The sequence below is a fragment of the Manduca sexta genome, unplaced genomic scaffold, assembly GCF_014839805.1.
Source record: "Manduca sexta isolate Smith_Timp_Sample1 unplaced genomic scaffold, JHU_Msex_v1.0 HiC_scaffold_2658, whole genome shotgun sequence".
In the NCBI taxonomy this organism is placed as follows: Eukaryota; Metazoa; Arthropoda; class Insecta; order Lepidoptera; family Sphingidae; genus Manduca; species Manduca sexta.
Window position 1 is genome coordinate 181 of NW_023593644.1, and position 20,998 is coordinate 21,178.

At 33.5% G+C, this 20,998-nt stretch overlaps 2 protein-coding genes and 1 long non-coding RNA gene across 5 annotated transcripts; 1 reads left to right on the forward strand and 2 right to left on the reverse strand.

The window, feature by feature from the left end:
- Nucleotides 1-1,220: 1,220 nt before the first annotated feature.
- Nucleotides 1,221-1,806, reverse strand: LOC115456447. Its single transcript, XR_005113627.1, has 2 exons — nucleotides 1,664-1,806; nucleotides 1,221-1,366 (listed from the first exon to the last, which is right to left on the reverse strand). It is a non-coding gene; the product is annotated as an uncharacterized LOC115456447 (long non-coding RNA).
- A 7,803-nt stretch (nucleotides 1,807-9,609) lies between these two features.
- Nucleotides 9,610-12,371, reverse strand: LOC115439757 (gastrula zinc finger protein XlCGF57.1). Its single transcript, XM_030163739.2, has 2 exons — nucleotides 11,528-12,371; nucleotides 9,610-11,178 (listed from the first exon to the last, which is right to left on the reverse strand). Exons 1-2 carry the CDS (start codon nucleotides 12,268-12,270, stop codon nucleotides 10,284-10,286), a joined length of 1,638 nt encoding a protein of 545 aa, XP_030019599.1. The 5' UTR covers nucleotides 12,271-12,371; the 3' UTR covers nucleotides 9,610-10,283.
- A 343-nt stretch (nucleotides 12,372-12,714) lies between these two features.
- LOC115439782 (zinc finger protein 354A) lies at nucleotides 12,715-16,116 on the forward strand (the record flags this gene model as incomplete). Of its 3 annotated transcripts, none has more annotated exon segments than XM_037446170.1 (4): nucleotides 12,715-13,693; nucleotides 13,822-14,047; nucleotides 14,254-14,471; nucleotides 15,079-16,116. In XM_037446170.1, coding segments are annotated over 4 exon segments (831 nt in total). In that variant the 5' UTR covers nucleotides 12,715-13,356.
- Nucleotides 16,117-20,998: the final 4,882 nt, after the last annotated feature.

Genomic DNA, 20,998 nt, shown 5'->3' on the forward strand with positions numbered 1-20,998 from the left:
TTTTTAAGTAAGAAATCTTATAATTTTTTTTAATAAATAATATGTTAATAGTAATTTAATTTATATTTTTGTTTGTAACATAATCTGATGTATTTGTTAAATAACTACTTATACATGTCAGTAGGTTCAACTTGTTTAAATCATGTTAGACACTTACTGTGTTTCATAATACAGGCTGAATTTTCGTGAGCGTAGGCGGCAGAATCGGTAATTGGGAATAACAAAATTCGTCAAGTCTCCGGCCTAATGTTGATAAAATAATAAAACTGACCCAGGAGACGTAAACCGATATAAAGTGTAAAACGTCAGCCCACCAGAATTACAATACGGAGAGTCACAGGTTTTGTCTACAAGGCGGGGCAAGCGGATTCGTCGCATGGCAGTGTCCAATATGGTTAAAAAGACCCTGCTGCCTATAGCCATTGTAGCCTCCTTTCATTCGAGAAAAGACTTAACAAAGTATAGCTTTACCATTTCTAAAACATTACGTAAAGACTAGGCTCGTAAGATGGGATTATACTACTATATGGGGTAAATTTCCAAAAATGTCATAGTATATGATACATGAGCACATTAATCACATTTCAAGCTTATAGCCACTGGCTTAAAAGTGTGTTCTCTGTCTGTATGTATACAATATAAAACTTGTTTATCTTATATAGGATTTTTAAATAGTACTGGCACCTACCTTAACAATGGATACATAATTTTTATTTAGAGATACTTTGATCTCCAATCATAGATTTAATAGAAAATCATGAAGAAAATTGAAAATTTATACAAATACATTTTTTGCTAATTTGAGTAGAAATCGCCATCTTGCCTGTTTACACACTAATATTGAGATCAAATATAAAATATGAAATTACCCCACTTTGCATAATATTTACAATCTTTAGCTTCAATCAATGTTCTAGTGTCTCCCACATGTCTAGATATTCTTATGTTATTAGAGATCTAAGGGCTGAATTTGTCTCGACAATGTCAAGTTACTGCAAGCATCTTAATAATGTCGTTATTTATAACAAATTATAACATCTTAAATAATATTAGTTAAGTCATAGCATTTGATGAATTTTGACTCAGCTGACAACAGGGGCTTTAATTACTGTTCAAGTTTTTTTTTTAACATGGTTCAATGCCATATATTAAGATTCTACTCAAAGGTGAGATTGGTTTAGTCAACTGATGATTTACCTACGTAAAAAAAAAAAAAAAAAAAAAGCTGAGATTGGTTTATTAATATGATTCACTTTACATTATACCCATTGTTTATTTTTCCTCAGCGCCATCTTCACCTTGTCACTGTAGTTGTGGTGCTTGTGGTAGATGAAGGGCGTCATCCAGCTGTACTTCTGATCTTGTTCTGCAGAAAATCATCTTAATATTAATTATTATTTAAATTATGTTATTTTTGGGCTTACTTGATATATACATTTTACAGATATGGACAGTGTACAATCATAAAAAAGCAGGTTAGATCATAATAATCAACAGGTATATAATATTATATCCAATTTGTTATCTCTTTCTAAAGATATAAGTTATAATTAAATATATTTTAAGCTAACATGAATCACTTATAATTCTTTCCAATAAGATTCTTAATGATAACATTAACATTATTAACCTATTACATATTTTATTAATTCCTATAATTTACCTATTGTAAATTTTTTATGTTCAAAGAGTTCCATCATTTCTCATTTATTGTATTACTTATAGTATCATCTTGTGACTTCAGTTTTGGCCTGCCAGGTCTCCGCTGCACCATCATATTTTTTTCCATTCTAAAAGTCTCATTTGTCTGTGGATATAATATCACATCTGTTGTAGGATTTATTGGATACACACCCATCTTGCGTGTGTTTTCTTTTGCCATATCAACTCCATGGCGTCTCTTCATGTGTTTATTGAAATTTGGCCAATTTGTGAAATCTCTTTGGCATTTGTCACAGGAGTAGGGCTTTATGCCAGTATGCTGCCTTAAATGTTGGTTTAAAATTGTTTTAAACCTAAAACCTTTACAATATGAACAAATATGTGGTAGTAAATCTGTGTGTATGATACTGTGAGATTTCAGTTGTTTTGAAGCCTAAAGCACTAAGACGCATTGGTCGCATGAATAGGGTTGTGACCGTCATGAGTGCCAACATGTCTTAAGTAAGTTATGTGCTGTCTTAAAAGGCGCTTTTGCATATTTACAGTTGTAAAGATTACGTTCATCATTATGTAATGTCATGTGATCAATTAGATTTTGTTTATGTAGAAACATTTACCACAATATTCACAAATATGATCTCTTTTTCTGTATGAATTAATAGGTGAGTATTAAGACTGCTTTTGTTTTTGAAATTCTTTTTATAACACATGTTAAACTATCATCTGTTTGTATTTTGATTAAGCCTCGTGACCATGTGTTTCTATAAAATGTATCTTCATGAGCTTTAAAATAATCTATATTTGAAAAACAAGTATTACAACCCAGAACATATGTTTGCTGATGATACATGTTCGTTTTTGTTTTCTAGCATCAATTAAGCTAGAAATTTAATGTCACATTTATAGCATGATTGTTTAAGAATTTTTGCGATGTCTTCGCACATGGATGAAAACTATTGAGTTTTAGTTTCCTTATATTGCAATCAATGCAACGGAATGCATTGCAGCAGTTATGGTATTGCATAGAATGAATCCTCAACTCATCTATATTCGGAAATAGTGTTTCACAGTAAGCACACATCCAACTGTAGTCTTTCCATGTTAATTTTAGTTGAGATAGAGGAATGCCATCCAAACCTGGCGATCTAGGCAATTTCTTTTTAGGTTTAACTTTTACTCTGTGTTTTTGACAATATCTCATTGTTATTCGAAACAGGAACTTCAAAAACTAGGTCTTTTGATCGCCCTCAATTTTACATTAACATTACATCATCATAATTTGTATCATTGTTGTGAAATGCATAATTTTCGCTGTCAGAATAAGGTTCTTCTTTTTTATATTTTGCAATAATATCGCATCTTTTATGACTTGCTGGGCTTGTTCTACGGCTATGACAAAATCAAAAGCTTTATCAATGCTACTGTACAAAGCAAGCACACCGTTCTTGGGAAAACATCTTTGGTAAAATCTGTCGATGCATTTATGCGAATCAGTTTTTCAGTAATTTCACGTCGTTTGTCATCGTTTTGTTGTAAATTCACCAGTTCGTCGAAAGGTTTGAGATTAGCACATAACCTGCAGTACCCGCTGTCATTGATATTCATAATAAAATATAATTACATTCACCTATTTATTTACTTCTCAGTTTTCATAAAAGATAAATTTTTTTTTTTTTTTTTTTTTTTTTTTATGGCTACAAGCACTGTGTTGCTGTGCTACGCCAATGTCAATAAAGCTAGGGAAACATATTACAGGAAGGAAATTGGTTTCGGAATTAGGATTAAGTCAGGAAAGTTGTCAAGATATAATATATTAATAATAATAATATTCGTCAATACAATATATTAATAAGTATATACAAACTATATTTTTATGTTATTATGTACAATAAATGAGGAAATAGCTTTATAAATATTTACATTAAATAAGAGGAGGGAAGAAATACAACAAGGAAAAGGAACACCAAAGGAAATGAGTTGACTTATAAAATGAGCATTATCAAAAAGCGGACAAGCGAAGAAGATATGATTGAGGTCACCCTCCTCTTCACCGCATTCACAAGTTCTACTACCAATAATACCAAGTCTAGCAAGGTGAGCTGGCGAACACACATGACCCAAGCGCATTCTCATTAATATACTAGTAGATCGCTTACCAAGATTTAATTTGCAAAACCATGGCTTCTCCGGTATACCCAATTGGACTTTCGAATACAATTTGCCTTTTATCTGACTGCTTTCTTCCCAGCATTTTTCCCAGGATTCCCTGAGAAAAGTACTCGGAAGTGCAGCCAGATCGTTGCAATAATTTATGTACGGATATACATCACCACTTGTTATCGCCTCATTAGCCAAAGGTCCGCTTTTACATTTCCTTTTATATTAGCATGACCAGGGACCCAACATAAAACTACAATTACGTTTTTGGAAAGGCATTCTATGAGCTTTTCTCTTATATTCATTATCACAATTGAGTGGGATTTTGATTTGAAAGGAAATTTTTCAACGGCCTGAAGGGCACTATATGAATCTGAAAAATAACAGTTTTACTAAGTCTAGCAATAAGAATAAATTCTAACGCTTTATATATTCCATAACATTCCCCTGTAAAGACTGAAGTTTCTGGAGGAAGCTTTATTTTTGTATAATGTTATACTGAGTATGGTAAACGCCCACGCCCGTATAATCTGACAAAGAGTGTTTTGATGCGTCAGTGAATATGTGGTGAGAATCAGGCCATTTAATGCTTACTAATTCATTAAACTGAGTATTAGTGTTAGGGTGGTCTCTATCAACGCCCAAGGAATAACATATCACCGGCGAAAGCAAAAGTGATTTAAACCCAACCATAAAAATTGGGAGAGAAACTGATCTATAAGTGGGCGCTTGAAAACTTATAAATTTACGAAAACTTATAACTAAACAAGGAAGTGATTTTTCTTTCCACGATGAAGACGTTGCAATATATTGAGAAAGAGATTGAAGAATTGGAAAAGAGCGTGATTAGAAAATTGCAAGGCTTTAAACAAAAATCTGTCTGACAAGTACTGTCTTCGCAATTTAAGAGGAGGTTCTACACACTCAACTTCTAGGGCGTTAATTGGACTGGATTTCATCGCACCAGCAATTATTCTAAGAGCCTTGTTCTGAATTAAATCAAGTTTTTTGAACGCTGCTGAATTAGCCGGTTCCAAGATAAATGTACCATAGTCTAAAAGACTTCTAATTAATGCATTATATATAAGTCGTAAAGAAAACGGATGCGCCCCCCACCAAACACCTGTAAGACAACGTAAAATATTCAAGTTCCGTTCACATTTAGTAACTAAGTAATCACTATGTTGAGAACCTGTAAGTTTTGAGTCTAATAAAACACCAAGAAATTTCACTTCGGTCTTTACCGGAATCATAACATGTTTATATTTTACTTCTATTAAAGGACATTGGCGTTTTCTGGTAAACAAAACTAAACAGCTTTTAGAGGTTGAAAGATCTAATCCATTTAGAGTCATCCAGGACTCTAAATATCTCATAGCTGATGACATAGAGGAACAAGAACTAGAAGTATTTTTTCTGATGTATAAAGAAGGAGGTCATCTGCATATTGTAGGATTTTACGGAACTTTTTAAAGCTGATTCCAGGTCATATGTGTAAATATTGTATAGTAAGGGACTTAGCACTGACCCCTGGGGTAGACCCCTACATACGGTTCTAGATAATTTGGTAGCATCATCTGGACAAATATGAATACATCGTTCTCTTATTAAATTTGTAATAAAATTAGATAGCATACCGGGGATGTTAAGATCATGCATTTTTGCTTAGAATGGAGGGAACGACATTGTCGTATGCTGAATTAATATCTAAAAATGTGGCAACCACTGATTTGCTCTCAGAAAAGCTAGGCGGATATCGGACACAAAAATACTAATACTATCTATCATGCTTTTGCCTTTTCGGAATCCATATTGGCTATCTGACAGAAGGCGGTTACCCTCGATATACCATTCCAATCGGTTTTAACCATATGTTCAGCGAGTTTTAACAGTACGGAGGATAAAACTATTGGACGATAAGATGAGACCCGGCACGCAATTTTACCAGGTTTCAGAATAGGTAATACAATTTGTGATCGCCATGAGGCAGGTATGTTACCAGTTATCATAATAGAATTAACAATGTTTAAAAAATAAAGTAATGCTGTTTCACTAAGATTACAAAAAAAAGAGTAGGGAATACCATCTTCACCTGGGGAAGAATCTTTGACGCTAGTTAAAACACCTTTGAGCTCTGATAGTGAAAATGGGGAGTTTAAGTCATCATCTATTTTCAGGACTGCGGATGGACAAAGTTGTTGTGGAACAGTAGGAGGAGCCAAATGATCTAAAATATCTTCTGTTAGGGAAGGCGAGAGTGAACAGACGGAATTATCACTAAAAGCTGATCGAAATCTTCGAATATTTCGCCAAACCATAGATGGACGAGTATCTGGGGAAATAGAATGACAAAATGATTTCCAACCTTCAGATTTTTCTTTTGAAATAAATTTTTCGTCTGTTTAGAAATCAGTATGTAGTAATCAAAATTATCGGAAGTCATGTTTTGACAGTAAGCCCTTTCGGCTTCTTTCCTTTCTTTGCAGCTTCTGTACACTCTCGGTCCCACCATGGTGGAGAAGGAATTCTACTGTTCTTGGTGCTTTTAATGGGAAATATCTCATCCGCAACCTCCGTCATTACTTTAGCGAGAGCCACAGAACACACTGTTTCGTTATTATTTTCTATGTCAGGAAGATTTGAAATTTTTTTATCAAGTCGTTTTTATATTCATTCCAATCTACATCTTTTAATATATATTTTAAACGTGGTGACCGCGAAACAGAAGGCTTTTGCTATGAGGAAAGCTAATCAGAATTGGTAGGTGATCGCTCCCATAAGAATAAGAGAGAGTTTCCCAAGTAAGAGAAGAAGCTAGGCTCGGTGAACTAATGGCTAAATCTACGGCACTTTGACCTTCATCAGGGTTGGTACGGCGGGTAGGAGAACCTGAGTTTATAATACAAAGATTATGAGAATCGATAATATCAACAAGGTCTCTTCCACAAGTTTTAGTTGTAGAACAACCCCATGACTCATGATGAGAATTAAAATCTCCTAACATTAAAAATGGTTTAGGTAAAATAGAAATAATGTTGTTTATTTCTCTAAATATAGAAGGACACGGACGCGGGATATAAATAGATACAAAACAAATATTATTAACAATGGATGCTATTATGGAAAAATCATTATGGTGAGATGGTAAGTCAAACTGGGAAAAATTATGGGATTTTTTGATGAGTATGGCAACACCGCCATACCCATCGGCTCTATCTTCCCTGAGACAGGAATAACCAGGAATTTTAAAACAAAATTCCGGTTTTAACCACGTCTCACATAGAGCTATAACACAAGGGTTAAATTTGTTAATAAGATAAATTAAATCAGATTTGTTCTTCACTACGCTTCTGCAGTTCCATTGTAGTACTTTGCCTAAGTGAGCCATTGTTAAATATGTCAGTTATTATTTTCAATAAAGGGGCAACGTTGGACGGTAAAATTGTTTGTGACAGTGATGAAACTAAAGCTATAATAATATCAGCCACCGATTGTGGTTCTGGCAGGGTACCAGTTTTAGGAAGTGCACACCCATCAGCATAAGTGTGAGAGTTGAAATCACCCACAAGAGCTTGGTGGGCTGCACGATCATAACCTTGTATCGATTTAGGCGGAGAACGGGGCTTCAGAAAAACAGTTTTTTTTATAAGAGTTACTGTGCAATGGTTGAGTGGCTGGAGTTTTGATATCTTGGCTGTTGGCTACAAAAGAAGATGGGGGTGTAAACTTTAATGTGTCAGCATATGATTTTGTCACCGGAGGATGTATCTTTGATGCTTCTGAGTATGAAACGCAATTTTGGGCCATATACTTTTTTATATTTGTCTGCCTACTGGCTTCTGGACAAACCTTGCTAATTGCAATATGGGGCCGCCACAAAGACAACAATAACTATTATCTTGGTCGCAATCACAAGATGTACCAGTATGCCCCTTGCCCACATTTATAGCACCTTGATTTAGATCTGCATGTATCTTTAGTGTGTCCATACCGGCAACAATTGTAGCATTGAATTGACGGATAAATGTATAGTTCTACTTTGAGGGAATTAAAACACATAAATACTCTTGTGGGAAGGACCTGACCATCAAAAGTAAGCACTATAGTCTGGGATGGTTTCCAAGTAGCAGAGCCATCCACTATTGTTTTAAAATTTAAGCGTCTTACTTTTATTATGTCACCACAACCTAATGGAACCCTAATATTTTCTTTTATTTCTTCTACAGACATGTCCACCGGTACACCTCTTCACGCAGCCCCATCCTGGTAACATTAAAAGATGGAATAAAAGCTTCATAACCTTTTTCCAATAAGGCATGATGTTTTAAGAAAGAATTTGCAGCTGAGTGACTTGTGAATGCCATTGAAATTTTGTTGCGACCGACACGCCTTCAAACTACCTTGTACTATGTTTGGCACCTGGTTTTATACAAAAATCTGCCAAAGCATATTGGATGCAAATTAAGATCCTGTGTTACCTCTCCTGTACTAGACCTAGCAACATGAATAATAAATGGTGAAGCATCCAATGCAGTATATTCTTTTCTAATACTATCAGATATATTGGGAGGTAACTGGGAGGCCTGAGATGGAAGAACTTGTGTATGCGGTGCTATAAGAGGTGATGGATTTTCAGTGATTTTTCGTCACTGTCTTCACAACGACATCCACTTCTACCTGAATCTACAGCCATTGCATTTTTGCGTTTTTTTATTACATGTTTTGCACACCTTATTTAATCGTATGCGCTTTCTTTTATTTGTATTGGAAATTGAACAATCTGTGTCTATGCTTGAAGCAGTTTCTATTGTTACACAAATGTGATGGTTGGGGAACATCACCCCCAGGATCTGGGGGCTCGTCCATCCCAACCCCCAACTAAATATTAATAAAATATACACTTACCAATAGTTGTTTTCTATATACACTACACTACAATTTAATAAATAATGAAAAAATATATACAATTTACAACTTAACTGACTAAATTTCTGAATAAAAATAATTATTTTCAATTTAAGATGAAAAAAGACACCCGCCAAATTCAAAGGTTTCCCGCGCTTTTCCCAGATAAATAGTTATAACCTCTAAAACATAGGTTGACGCAAAGCAAAGCCTGACGTAAATTTTAGTGTTGCTGTCAAAAAAACTGCTTAAAAATATTTCTCCGTTGCAGGGAATGTCACAGATTTCGATTACAAAATATTGATAATTCCATAATACCCGGCGTAGATTTGAGCAAAAAATAATCAGTTTTGTTGTTTTAAGCGCAGTGATTACTGATTTGGCTGTGCACCGCGCCGGTATACGCTGCGATACGCTTCTTATTGGCTCGACTTGACGCGCCTAGTCGACGCCGGTCATAAGGCGTTTCAATTTGCGAATAAGATAGAAGTGATGCGACGTCCACGCCATCTACTTTATAATTAACTTTAAAACTTCTTCCTACGGGAGTAAACTACCGGCACAAAATATAGTAGTAAATGGTAGCCTATAATCCAGGACATGGTCTGTGCGGGTAATAAATATAATCCCATCTGCTCTTTCCGAGTCTAGTTTTAACACCCATTTCACCCAAAACATTCGCATTTCTAATGTTAAAGAAGTAGGATAGACGAAGTGAGAATATTGCAGATAGACCGTGAAATACGGGAAAAAGTGGTATAACTTAAAAAAAAAAAAAAAATCCTAGGAATGAATATCAATTATTACAGGATAGTTTTACAATTGTATAATTTAATACAAACAACGTGCGAGCCGCAAAAAAATGAAGCTATAACAAAAACAATCTTTAACATTGCTTTCAAAACTTTATTATGTACTTGCATTTTTATGTAATAAAATAAAATATCTAATACATTTTTGTAATTATTTCCCCTAAATCTAATATGTGCAACTTAAGAATAAACTTAATTAGAAATGGAAAATGTTTTCAGTTCTTACATATATCAATTATTATTGTAGGTCTTAGTTTATGAGTCGAAAGATAGTAACTGTATTGTGATCTACTCAGAAAATATAAGAAAATGAAAATTGAATATTGAAAGTAGTATGTACTATATTATAAACAACATTTCCATTCCACACAGGTTTTCATTCCTTGAGTTCTGTAAAATCAATATCCATAGAATTGGATTGTAAAAAAGAAAAATTTAAGGTTTGAACCATTTACAGAAAATTTGCAGAACAATATTCCATGTTATGGCTTATTTCGAATTCATAGGGACAAAATAGTGTTTTTATGCAATAATTTAAATACATTGTCTAAATTCAATTTCCACAAACACTCATTATGACGCAATAGACAAACAGCAAACTCTGCAGTCGGTGCCGGCTTTGGCTTCGCCCAGGGCGCCGGGTCTTTAGAAGACAACCCCAAAGGCTCTAGAGGGACACAATTGGGACTTAAAAAAACAAAAATAGTCACCAGAAAAAAAAAGCTAAGGCCAGCCCTGTATGCAGTATTATGAGACTTCTTCCTGTTTTATTATCTTTTTCTTTTTCCCTCTTTTCCCTGGTACCATAATCTTGCTTTTCCACTCTTCAGTGCCTGCAGGATCCTGGACTTGAACTATTTGACCTGTTTCTGGATTAACTGGAAATACTCCCTCTGGAGTGATTTTCTTTTTCGAAGTATCCATTCCATGCCTTCGTTTCATGTGTTTGTTGTAATTTGACCAATTAGTAAATTCCATTCCACAGTGCTGACATGCATAAGGCTTTGCCCCTGTATGTTGTCTTTCATGATTTTTTAATATTTGCTTGAAACGAAAAGCTTTGTTGCAATATTGGCAAACATATGGCATTGAATCTGTGTGAACTATCTTATGAGCATTCAGTTGGTACTGAAGCCTGAAACATCTTCCACACTGTTCGCATGAGAATGGTTTAATCCCCGAATGCATTTCAACATGTCTTCTCAGCATATTTGGAAACAGAAAACTTTTGTTGCATATCCTACAAGCATGTGGACGTATCTTGTCATGGGACATTATGTGAGATGTAAGTGTGCCTTTATTGTAGAACATTTTACCACAGCGGTCACATGTGTAATTCCTCTTCCTATCAATTGTATGCAATTTCATATGATCTCTCAAACTATTTGGATTCTTATATACCTTTTTACAAAGTTTACAAGTCAAATCTTCTATTGTTATAGGAGTGCCTGGTTTTCTACGAGGTCTTCGTTTTGGTTTAGAAGATGCATAATCTTGGAGATGTATCTTGAGTGCCTCTTCATCATTAAATATTTCTCCGCACAATCGGCATGGAGTCTGTGATTTTTCAAAGTGTTCTTTTAGGTGTAATGTGAGGTTCTCTGCTTCTGTTAGGTGTTTATCACAGTAGTAGCAGTAATTTCTAAAAAAAAGAAAAACAACAAAATATTTATTTCATTTGTAGTAATGGATATATTTCTTTTTTTTCTATCACAATACTGCTTTTTTCTGAAGCTATGGGCTATAATTTTTCCATAACATACTGATTCTACATGATATTAAGTATATTGTGGAATATTTTTTTTTTATATTAGTAAAATGTCAAGTACTAGCAGTTAAATTTTAAGTAATGACTGAAATAAGGAATGGTTAATTTTTTCTTGATTATTATCAAATCAGAACCATATTGAACTAAACTCTAAATAATGACAGCATTGAGTACAATAACAAACACAATCAAATGAAGATAAATCAAAGAAAATAAAACTCACCTTAAAGATTTCCTATGTTTTTTCACATGTTTTATGAATGCTGTAAAGTCCTCTTTTCTACCAACTTTGCAGTCAATACAGAGAAATGCTGAACACTTTCCATGTACGATTTTAGCATGTGATCTCAACATGTCTATGCTTAGGAACTCTATGCTACAGTATGAACATACCCAAGGATAAAATTTCCAACTCTTAATGGACCTTTTACTTATATCTGTCAACTCTTTAGCATAAATAGTCATTTCAGGCGTGAATGGAACATGCAATGCTGCATCCAAAATATCCTGAACATGTATTGTTTGATTTAAAGTTTCAATTTCTTCTTTTGGCTCCTTTTTTACCTCAATGCTGATGTCGACATTGTTGTAGTCTACTTTAACTGCAGCGTCTTCTAATTTCACTTCAGGATTGTCGTTTGAGGCCAAAAAATCATCTATATCTGATATACGGTCGTCATCAGAAAATTCGCATTTGTTAGGTTCAGTTGACATAAATAAGTTAGTCAAGACATCTTGGGCTCGTTTGACTTTTTCCAGAAAGTCATAAGCTTTGTTCAGAGACTCGTAACACACAAAACAGACGGTTTTAGGAAGCATGTCACCATTGGAAACATCTACATAAACAGCATTTAGAAATGCAAGTTTCAGCGATACTTCGTCGTATTTGCGGCCGTCCGATTGGAGATTGAATAACTTTTCCGAGGTTTTAGGTTCAGCACAAAATCGACAATATGAGTTATCCATGCTGTCTCAAGGTTTATTTACATAGTTTTTGAGATATAGTGGTTTTTATAATAAAACAAGAAATGTTACTGTACACCACACCGAACTGTCAATAATGTCAAAACTAAGATGACAGCCCTGGCGTCAATTAGGGTAGGCAACACTTGTTCGAAGAAATATAGATTTTTTCAAAATAACTTATTAAAATTATAGTTTTTTTACGGAAAAGTAAAAAAAAAAAACGTTACCTATATTATATAATTATTTATATATTTGTTAATAATTTATTTCTATAAACTATCTTCGTACCAAATTTCACGCAAATTTGTTGGGTAGTTTTAGAGTTTATTGCAGTCAGACATGCGGCGGGGGACTTTGAAAATATATTTTTTAGACTTTTTAAGAGGAATAATTCCGTCAAACATGTTTGTTGCGTAACTTTAACCGTTTACGCAATGCACGTACCATAAGCTCCCAATCAGATATTTTTTGCATCATTTTTTGTTGATGCTCCGCTCCTATTGGTCGTAGTGTGATGGTTATTATATGGAATATAGCCTGTTTGTTCTTATTTTGAGGGCCTGCCTTTCTCGGTAAATAGGTTCTTCAACATTATGTAATTCGAATAATATTACTGTAGTCACTTTAAAGAAAAAAAAAACACCATCCACTGATTGACAGCCGACTTCAGCGGCCTAGCTTTATTGACAGTCTGGTTGACAGTGTTTTTCAAAGAACATTTTCAAAGCGCATTTATAATACTACTGAACGAGCATTTTATATTTAAAGAAAATAAAATCGTTTTTGAAGGTTGACAGTGTTGATCAATTGAATGCAAGATAATATTAATAAATAAATACATTCTGCAATTTGCAAAGTACCATTAAAATGAATTCATGGACAGATTTTGGTTCTATCTTCACAGTGTTTTAGATAATACTATTCGTATATATTTTTGAAATTATAAATCATTAAATCTCAGAACACGAAAGGACATTAATCGAAATTCTAGTGTATTACAATACAATGAGGAATGGGAAACCGAATATCGCACTGCACTAACAGACACAACGCTATTAGAACAATTCTTAAAATTAATTTACTAAAATGCCTGCGTTTTATTGCCGATTCTGTGCTGAACTAAAGGCTGCGCAAGAAGTTATTCACTTTAGCAAACCTTCGCGTCACGAAATATTAGAGAAAATAATTACAATGAAAATTGATTTTGTGGATTTGACTGACAAATTGTTACCTGCAATCATTTGTAATATATGTTTAAGCACACTAAATAGATTCTACTCCTTCATAGTAAAAGCTAGGAATTCTCAAAATGTTTTAAGCAATATATTTTCAAATGAACGCCCAATGGATAGTGACAATAATTCTGATAATTTTGCTGATGATTGTAGTGTAGTCCTAGGAGATAGTCTTTCTAGATTAGATGGTAAGGTCATATTTCATCAAAAAAAAATATATGTATTATGTTGATACATGAGTGAACATTTTCTTATCTGATACTGATTTTTATTATTACCATTATTACCAATGGTTACAGTATATAATATATTTCAGATAAAAGTAATAAGCAAACTTTAAAATTTCAACCTTCTCCATGGGATTTATACTTTTGGCTGTGTGGACATTGTCACTTGAGATTCAGTTCTTTATCCAGTGTCCGTAGCCATTGTATAGCTGATCATGGAGTTTGCTGCAGCTGGCAATGTGCTGACTGTTTAGAGAGGGTTGATGAGTATGAACTATTTATCAGACACATACAGACACATAATAGTGAGATGTTGTAAGTAATTATTTGGTAGATAATAAAGTGTACTTATATTTATTTATAGCTAGAATTATTAAGTTGTACTTTAAAAATAATGGGTTTAAATGTGTATGTAATTAGTTATTTAAAATAATATTTATTAGACTTATCCGCTGTAAAAGCAAACATGTTTTTGGGTTTTCAAGAAATACTCCTATTCAAATTATTTAATTCTGTTCCAGGAATTATTGCGAACAGTGCAATGTAAAGCTAGAAAATGGTCATACACACAGTGCCATAGACCATCCAATGTGTAAATATTGTGGAGACATATTTGAAAGTCGAGAATTACTTTTACACCACCAAAATAAATACCAAAATGGAAAAGTTACCCTAGCTGAAACTAGTTTATCCTTAGAAAATCAGTGTAAAGAATCATGGAGTTCTTATAAGTGGGCTTGTAAGTATTGTGATATGATAATGTCAAGCCAGAAATTGCTACGGTACCATTCAAAGTTAGTTCATGGAAAATGCTTTGGGATGAAATGTGCCGATTGTGATATTAGTTCAACAAATTTTGTACAATTTGTTGATCATGTCAGGATGCACAGAGAGAATCTTAGGTAAGTTTAATAGAGTTTTAGAGCACCTGGTGATAGTAATAAAACTTTATTGTAATTATTTATGACATATGTTACTTTACATACAATGTTTGCTGGTGATAGGATATATTTTATATCCGCCCGGATAGTGATCACTGTACACTACGTGTTAAAACCCGCCATAGTGGCCCACATAAGTGTGTCGCGTTCCGGGATCAGCCTGTGAATATCCGGTTCCAACTGTCGGTCTTTTGAGGGGTAATCTGTCGTCAGTCAACATTCTATTCGACCCTATTCCAATTACCATCAAGTGCAGTGGAATCTCTTTGCAGTGCCCTTATAAAAAAAAGTAGGCTAATTTTAAATATTATTTCTATAATTCAATAGGCTGATTCTGAATATTATTTATATAATTTAAAAACATTATTTAAATATTTTACTAATGAAAACATATTCTATACTCAGGTATTACTGCCCGTACTGTGACATTCCTCTTACTGACGAAACACATTTGAAACAGCATACAGTTGATTCCATTAATTGCAATTCCTGTGGTGAGCTGTTTCAAAGCCAACGAGACCTTTGCGAGCACATATCAACCGTCAAAGAGGATATAAAAATTACATACAAAACAAGGAAATCTAAAAGCATCAAAAAGATAGAAAAAGTAATCACAGAAGAAGATTTAATTTGCAATTTTTGCGGAAAGCGAACAAAAAGTCTGAAGTCACTAAGGTTGCATATGAAACGGCACTCGGACAGGAACAGAAACTACACCTGTGACAGATGTGGTAAAACCTTCTTGACAAAGTCAACCCTATCAGCCCACATCATAATACACGAGAACCCTGATCCCGAGGTCTGCAAGATTTGCAAAAAGACCTTCCTAACTCTAACGAGGCTGAAGAAACACGTAAAACTCATTACAACGAACGACCGTTTCGCTGCGAAGTGTGTCATAAATGCTTTAGGCTTAAAGAGCATTTGAAAAGTCATGCGGTGACCCACACAGACGAAATGCCGTACCATTGTCAGTATTGCGAGAAGTCTTTTAAACATCGAAATGTTTTAAAGACTCATGAAAACCAGCACACAGGTGCGAGACCATACGCCTGTGAAATCTGTGATATGTATTTTGCTAACTGGTCTAATTGTAACAAGCATCTTAAACGGAAACATGGTACTACCTTAGCTAAGAATGTCATAACGCCGCAAGGGAAACTGCCAATCAATCCAAAAACAGGCAAGCCGAAGAAGTTGAAAGATTTGGAGACAGTCAAAGATTGGACAGAGAGTATAATGGGGAGTAAAAAGAGAGGGTGGAGTGAATCTAAGGCGGTTGATTGAATTTATAGTTATAGTTTTGATGCTTGATTTGAATTGTTTGCCGGCTTTATGTCGACGTGTCGACGCGCAGGAGTCCCTTATTATATAAACAATCGACTATAATATAGTTGTTTTAGGTACGTACTTTACAGATTATAATAAATATGTAAAAAAATACGTCGTATTTTTTGTCTCACAACTGGCCCAAATACTCTACGGTCCACACAGACTCACACGCCTTTTCTCCTTAAAGGGGTAAGCCGGGACGCAGCTAATGCACCTACTTGCTCAATAAACTATGGCCTAAATACTAAGAAAAAGCAAAACTATACGAAACTCAGCTTAGATATTGATTTAAATATTGAACAATTTGTAGAGTAAATAACCCAATATCACTGCCCGACTTGGGATTCGAACCCGAGATGGCGTCGCGGTAGTCGTACCGCGCGCACTACAACTACACCGCTCTATAAATTATATTTAATGCAATCTTTTACGATTTAGTAGATGGTTAATAAGTAAACGAGCAAATTTATAATGAGTATTTCTCAGAATAAATGAACGTTACCAAATATTGTTACGATATTTTCTGTCTCATCTGTCTTTTGTTTACATTTCTATTATCAAACAATGTGTAGAACGAATATAGCAAGAGAAACAAAAACGAATAGGACGAGGCAGACAATTTCGTAACAACTATTTCGGTACGTATATTTGTTTTGAGAAATATTGTAATATCAACCGACTGCTACAGATCGTCTTCTCTCGTGAACAGATACCTACTGTTAACTACACGTAAGGAGTGTCGTGGAGCCGGTGTGTGCGTGATTTCATTGAGCCGGTTAGATTTTTATTTTTTGTAATCTACCGGCGTTAGTTATCTGCCACGAACAATGCGAGTGTCACATTCACCTGCCGCGTTATTCCGTTAAAATATATTATAATTTTCTCTGTATTTATCGTGCTTCTCTAACATCCGTGCAATAAGTAACATGTGGTCCTTCGAACCGCATTTGCGATAGAGTGGCATTGACTTCATTACGACATGAACAAATCTTATACCTGGCAGGTACCCGCTGACGTTTTTCTCAAATAATGTAAGGGATACCTAGAAGTAAATAGTTGTGAGGAAATACTATTATGCGGTTTGAAATTAAATTAATTATCTTGTTAACAAGTTTAAAAAACATTTTTCTCGTACCTAGTTTATGAAGCCCCTTTTAAATATCTTCATCGCTAATCTGTTGACAGGTAAAAAAATCTTTTGGAATATAATAAATTGAGATATAATGGTGATTAAAACAGCTGAAGATACCACATAATTTATTTAAATAGTTGAGTACACGTACAACATTAACATTAACAACTAGAAAATAATATACAAGCATTCACAGACATTGCAAATGAATCAACGTTAACATTGTTTTTGCTAGTAAGTACAGACTTTTTACTACCTATTTATTGTAGATTAATTTTGGCTCTATCTTAAAAGCTACATACGTAACTACTAATTCACAAATACACAGAAGTTTTATAATAATATGCTTAACTACTATGTATTTACGACCTAATCCTCAAAGGAAATATTAAGTATATCCGTTTTTAATATTGCCTGTCAACGTATGAGTTGAAAGTATTTTACCCGAGAGTATAAAATTTTCGGCCAGTAACCCGAAATGCTTCAACGGATGACGGTTGTTACTTGTTATTTTGGTTTTGTCATCTATTACCTGCTGATAAAGACCTGTGGTTATGTTTTGAATTTTGATCATATTGGGGCCTTATTCTGTATCATATGCCATACATTTTTTTTTACAGTGCGTAACTAGCACGTAATACATCGCGTTGCGATTAAAACAAAAGAAACTGGCATACAGAATACCACTCCGCGCTAACCTAAAATGTTGACTAGCGAGAGATTTTGTATGTCTTAATGATCTATAGTAACAAAAATTAAGAAAGTTCAGTTAAGTGAAAGTAAGGCCTCCGATACATTATAATATGCTACAATCTTGGTATTCCCAGATGCGTGGAACAAGTTTCAAACCAATCATCATAAAAGTGTAGGTATTTTAAAAACGTGTTCAACCATGTAACCTGTTTGGAAGTTGGTGCAGAGAAGAAATTGTTCTGGGAATGTCAATCAAGTCTAAATGCGCATATGGACTGTAGCCAAAATGCCTTTTTGCAATCGTTAACGCTAATAGGATACAGATGAAATCTATGGGAAGACATCCTAACAATAAGTGTATCGCTAAAATATGTCATTCTGATACATAATGTTATCGTTAACGACTGTGGAAAGACATCTTGGCTACGCTCCATATCTGAATTAGATAACTATGGGCACCAAATGGACCTAATGATAGGTAAGCAATTAAATTACTCATGGTTTTACAATTACTTGCATATAATTGTAAAAAAATGAAAATCTATCAAACATCTATGACGAGTTCGGGTTTCGAAGGCATATTTTGGCGCTACGTTTTGAGCCGTGATTTATATATAATAAAGAAGTAATATTCTAAAATAGATATAAGTTAATACAATATACCTACAACTCATTTAGCATAGTTCGAGTATTAGACAAATACATATTTTACAGATCACATTAAGTAATTAAACACTACAGATTACATAAAACTACCTCTAACTAATTACTGATATCTACTTAAAATTATTACAATATCAGATAGTGATCGGGTTTTATACTCCAATAATGTCACTTATCCTACAATAACCATAGCTTAAAATTAGAGACGATATGGAAACGATTTATTTATACTTAATACTTTAAAATACTAAACAAGTTTTACTTCTACTTACTTTAGTATATTTTTAGATATATTTTAGGTACTTTGGTATTTAAGTAGGGATATACTATATGTATTACCAATAAAAAGAAAAAAAAAAACAACTTGTCAAAAATACAAGAGGCGGATAGGTTAGTTGATGCTTCAATTTAATGTTCACCGATTCTGATTTAAAATTTTATTAATAGATATATTTTGATTAATACATATATTATATTTATATATCTTAAAATAATGTATATGCTTAATACAATAATTATACAACTGACGGTGACTTTTAATTCAAATATTTAAACAATTAAATTTTAAATTAATGCTAAATATCTACAATGTTAATAATATATGCAAACCGATGTGTAGATCTTATAAAGACTTTTCCTGCTCACTATTACAACTATTATTGTTAATTTTACTTAAGTTGCAAAACTTTGTTAAAAATTTCATCATGTAGTAAAAATTAGACAAGATAATTATTCATGTTTCTCGCTTTATTGATGTTTTGGGACTAGCAGAAATTTTCCCTGAAAAGACTTAGAATTGTGTGACATTTATAATTCAATGGTACAAATATAATATAGACCTTTGTAATAATGTAGCAACGATTTGTATATTAAACATATAATGATATAAAGATATAAAGTGATCACCCGAGATATCAGGCACAAATTTTTATACTATGTAACTGTAAAACATTTGTTTTTAGAATCGATAGCTTCGCGCATAAATTTTACCTGTCATGACCTAAGGTTAGATTCTCAGACCTCATGGATTCCACTGTGATAGAATCCATGAATATGAATATAATATATAGACAAAATAATTTATAAATTTAATAACTGGAAAGTAAGAGTGGTGTTTTTATCCAATCATTTAACTTTACCTATAAGTAATACTTCCTGCAATCTAACAGTAAACAAAGGAGTTTATGATGTTACAAGTTTCGCCAATCCGTGGGGAAACGACGCGGGTGGCGAATTATTCAAATTTCGAAAGAGAAATTTGGAGAATCGAAGTCATATAAAGACTACTTTATAGAAAGCCTGGCTAATAATAATATAATAGTAATAATATATAATTTAATAATTGGGTTGGTTGTCATGCAATTATAATATTAATAATTGTGGATGTAACAATAGATTCCCACATCTTATTTCGTGGTCGTATACCTAACTTTAATTGTATCAAACGATAAATCGAATTTTTGTTGGCTCGTAGTTGTTATTGTGCGTTTATTAGACAGTGTAAATAAAACCTGATGAGTTTTAGCTGTTTTGAATATATCGACAATTACAGATGGTGAATCCTGTATGATAGTGTAAGTCATTGATATTATAACTTAATCGCCTCCGATAAATCTTCGAAATCAATCAGAAAGAGCTATTTTATGCTGTATACTCTAGAGTTATAAATATATTTTACAATATATAATTATATAGCTATAGATTTTTATTATGTACACTACCCTTAATTAATGGAAGACTTTTGTGATATTGTTCTTCGTGATATTTCTTGGTTGTATTATAATTAATTACGTCTAATATTGCACATAATACACGTGCTGTTATTTACATTCATAATTAACTTACAATCTATCAATCATTCAGATCATTCACTCAAGCATTTACCAGCAGTTCCATTCGCGTATTAGATTTTATCATTCATTCATGCAATGACATTTTTAGCATTAATATCACTATCTCATAATCTATAACTAGGATTCTTAAAATACGTTCCATTCACTTCTCTGGAGGCGGTTATAACGTCAATAGCAATAAGCAACTAAGTAAAATATCCACACCTTAGTATGATTGTGCGAGATCAAACAGCTTGTTATATTCAAGCCTTTGTTCAAAAGCATTTTCCTTACTCACATTGCACACATGCATAAAAGCTAATTCAACGCGTTCCCTTTTTTATTCCTACTTTATTTTATTTAAATACACATTATTATATAACTATTTTCAATACGCAAATTAGAGGAAGTACGAGGATATTCTTTTATCTTTTAGACAACTTTTATAAACTGCTACAATATAGGTATATTTTTAATTGCCTTCAATCGTAGAAAATCGACGTGTGACATTGTGGCGTTAGTCCAATAACTCAGCGTATTATTCTCCGCAGCTTGCGCTGGACAATCTGCGTGACGACACTTCTGAATGATTTTAATTAGTCAATGTAGAGCAAGCAGCATTATGAATAATTAGAAGCGGCAATAAATACGTTTAATATATCGGAAGGTGGCA

Coding starts and splice junctions, on each gene's coding strand:
- LOC115439757 (XM_030163739.2), bottom strand. CDS start 12,270: ATGGATAACTCATATTGTCGATTTTGTGCTGAACCTAAAACCTCGGAA. Junction 11,179..11,527: donor AAACATAGGAAATCTTTAAG/GTGAGTTTTATT, acceptor TCTTTTTTTTAG/AAATTACTGCTACTACTGTG.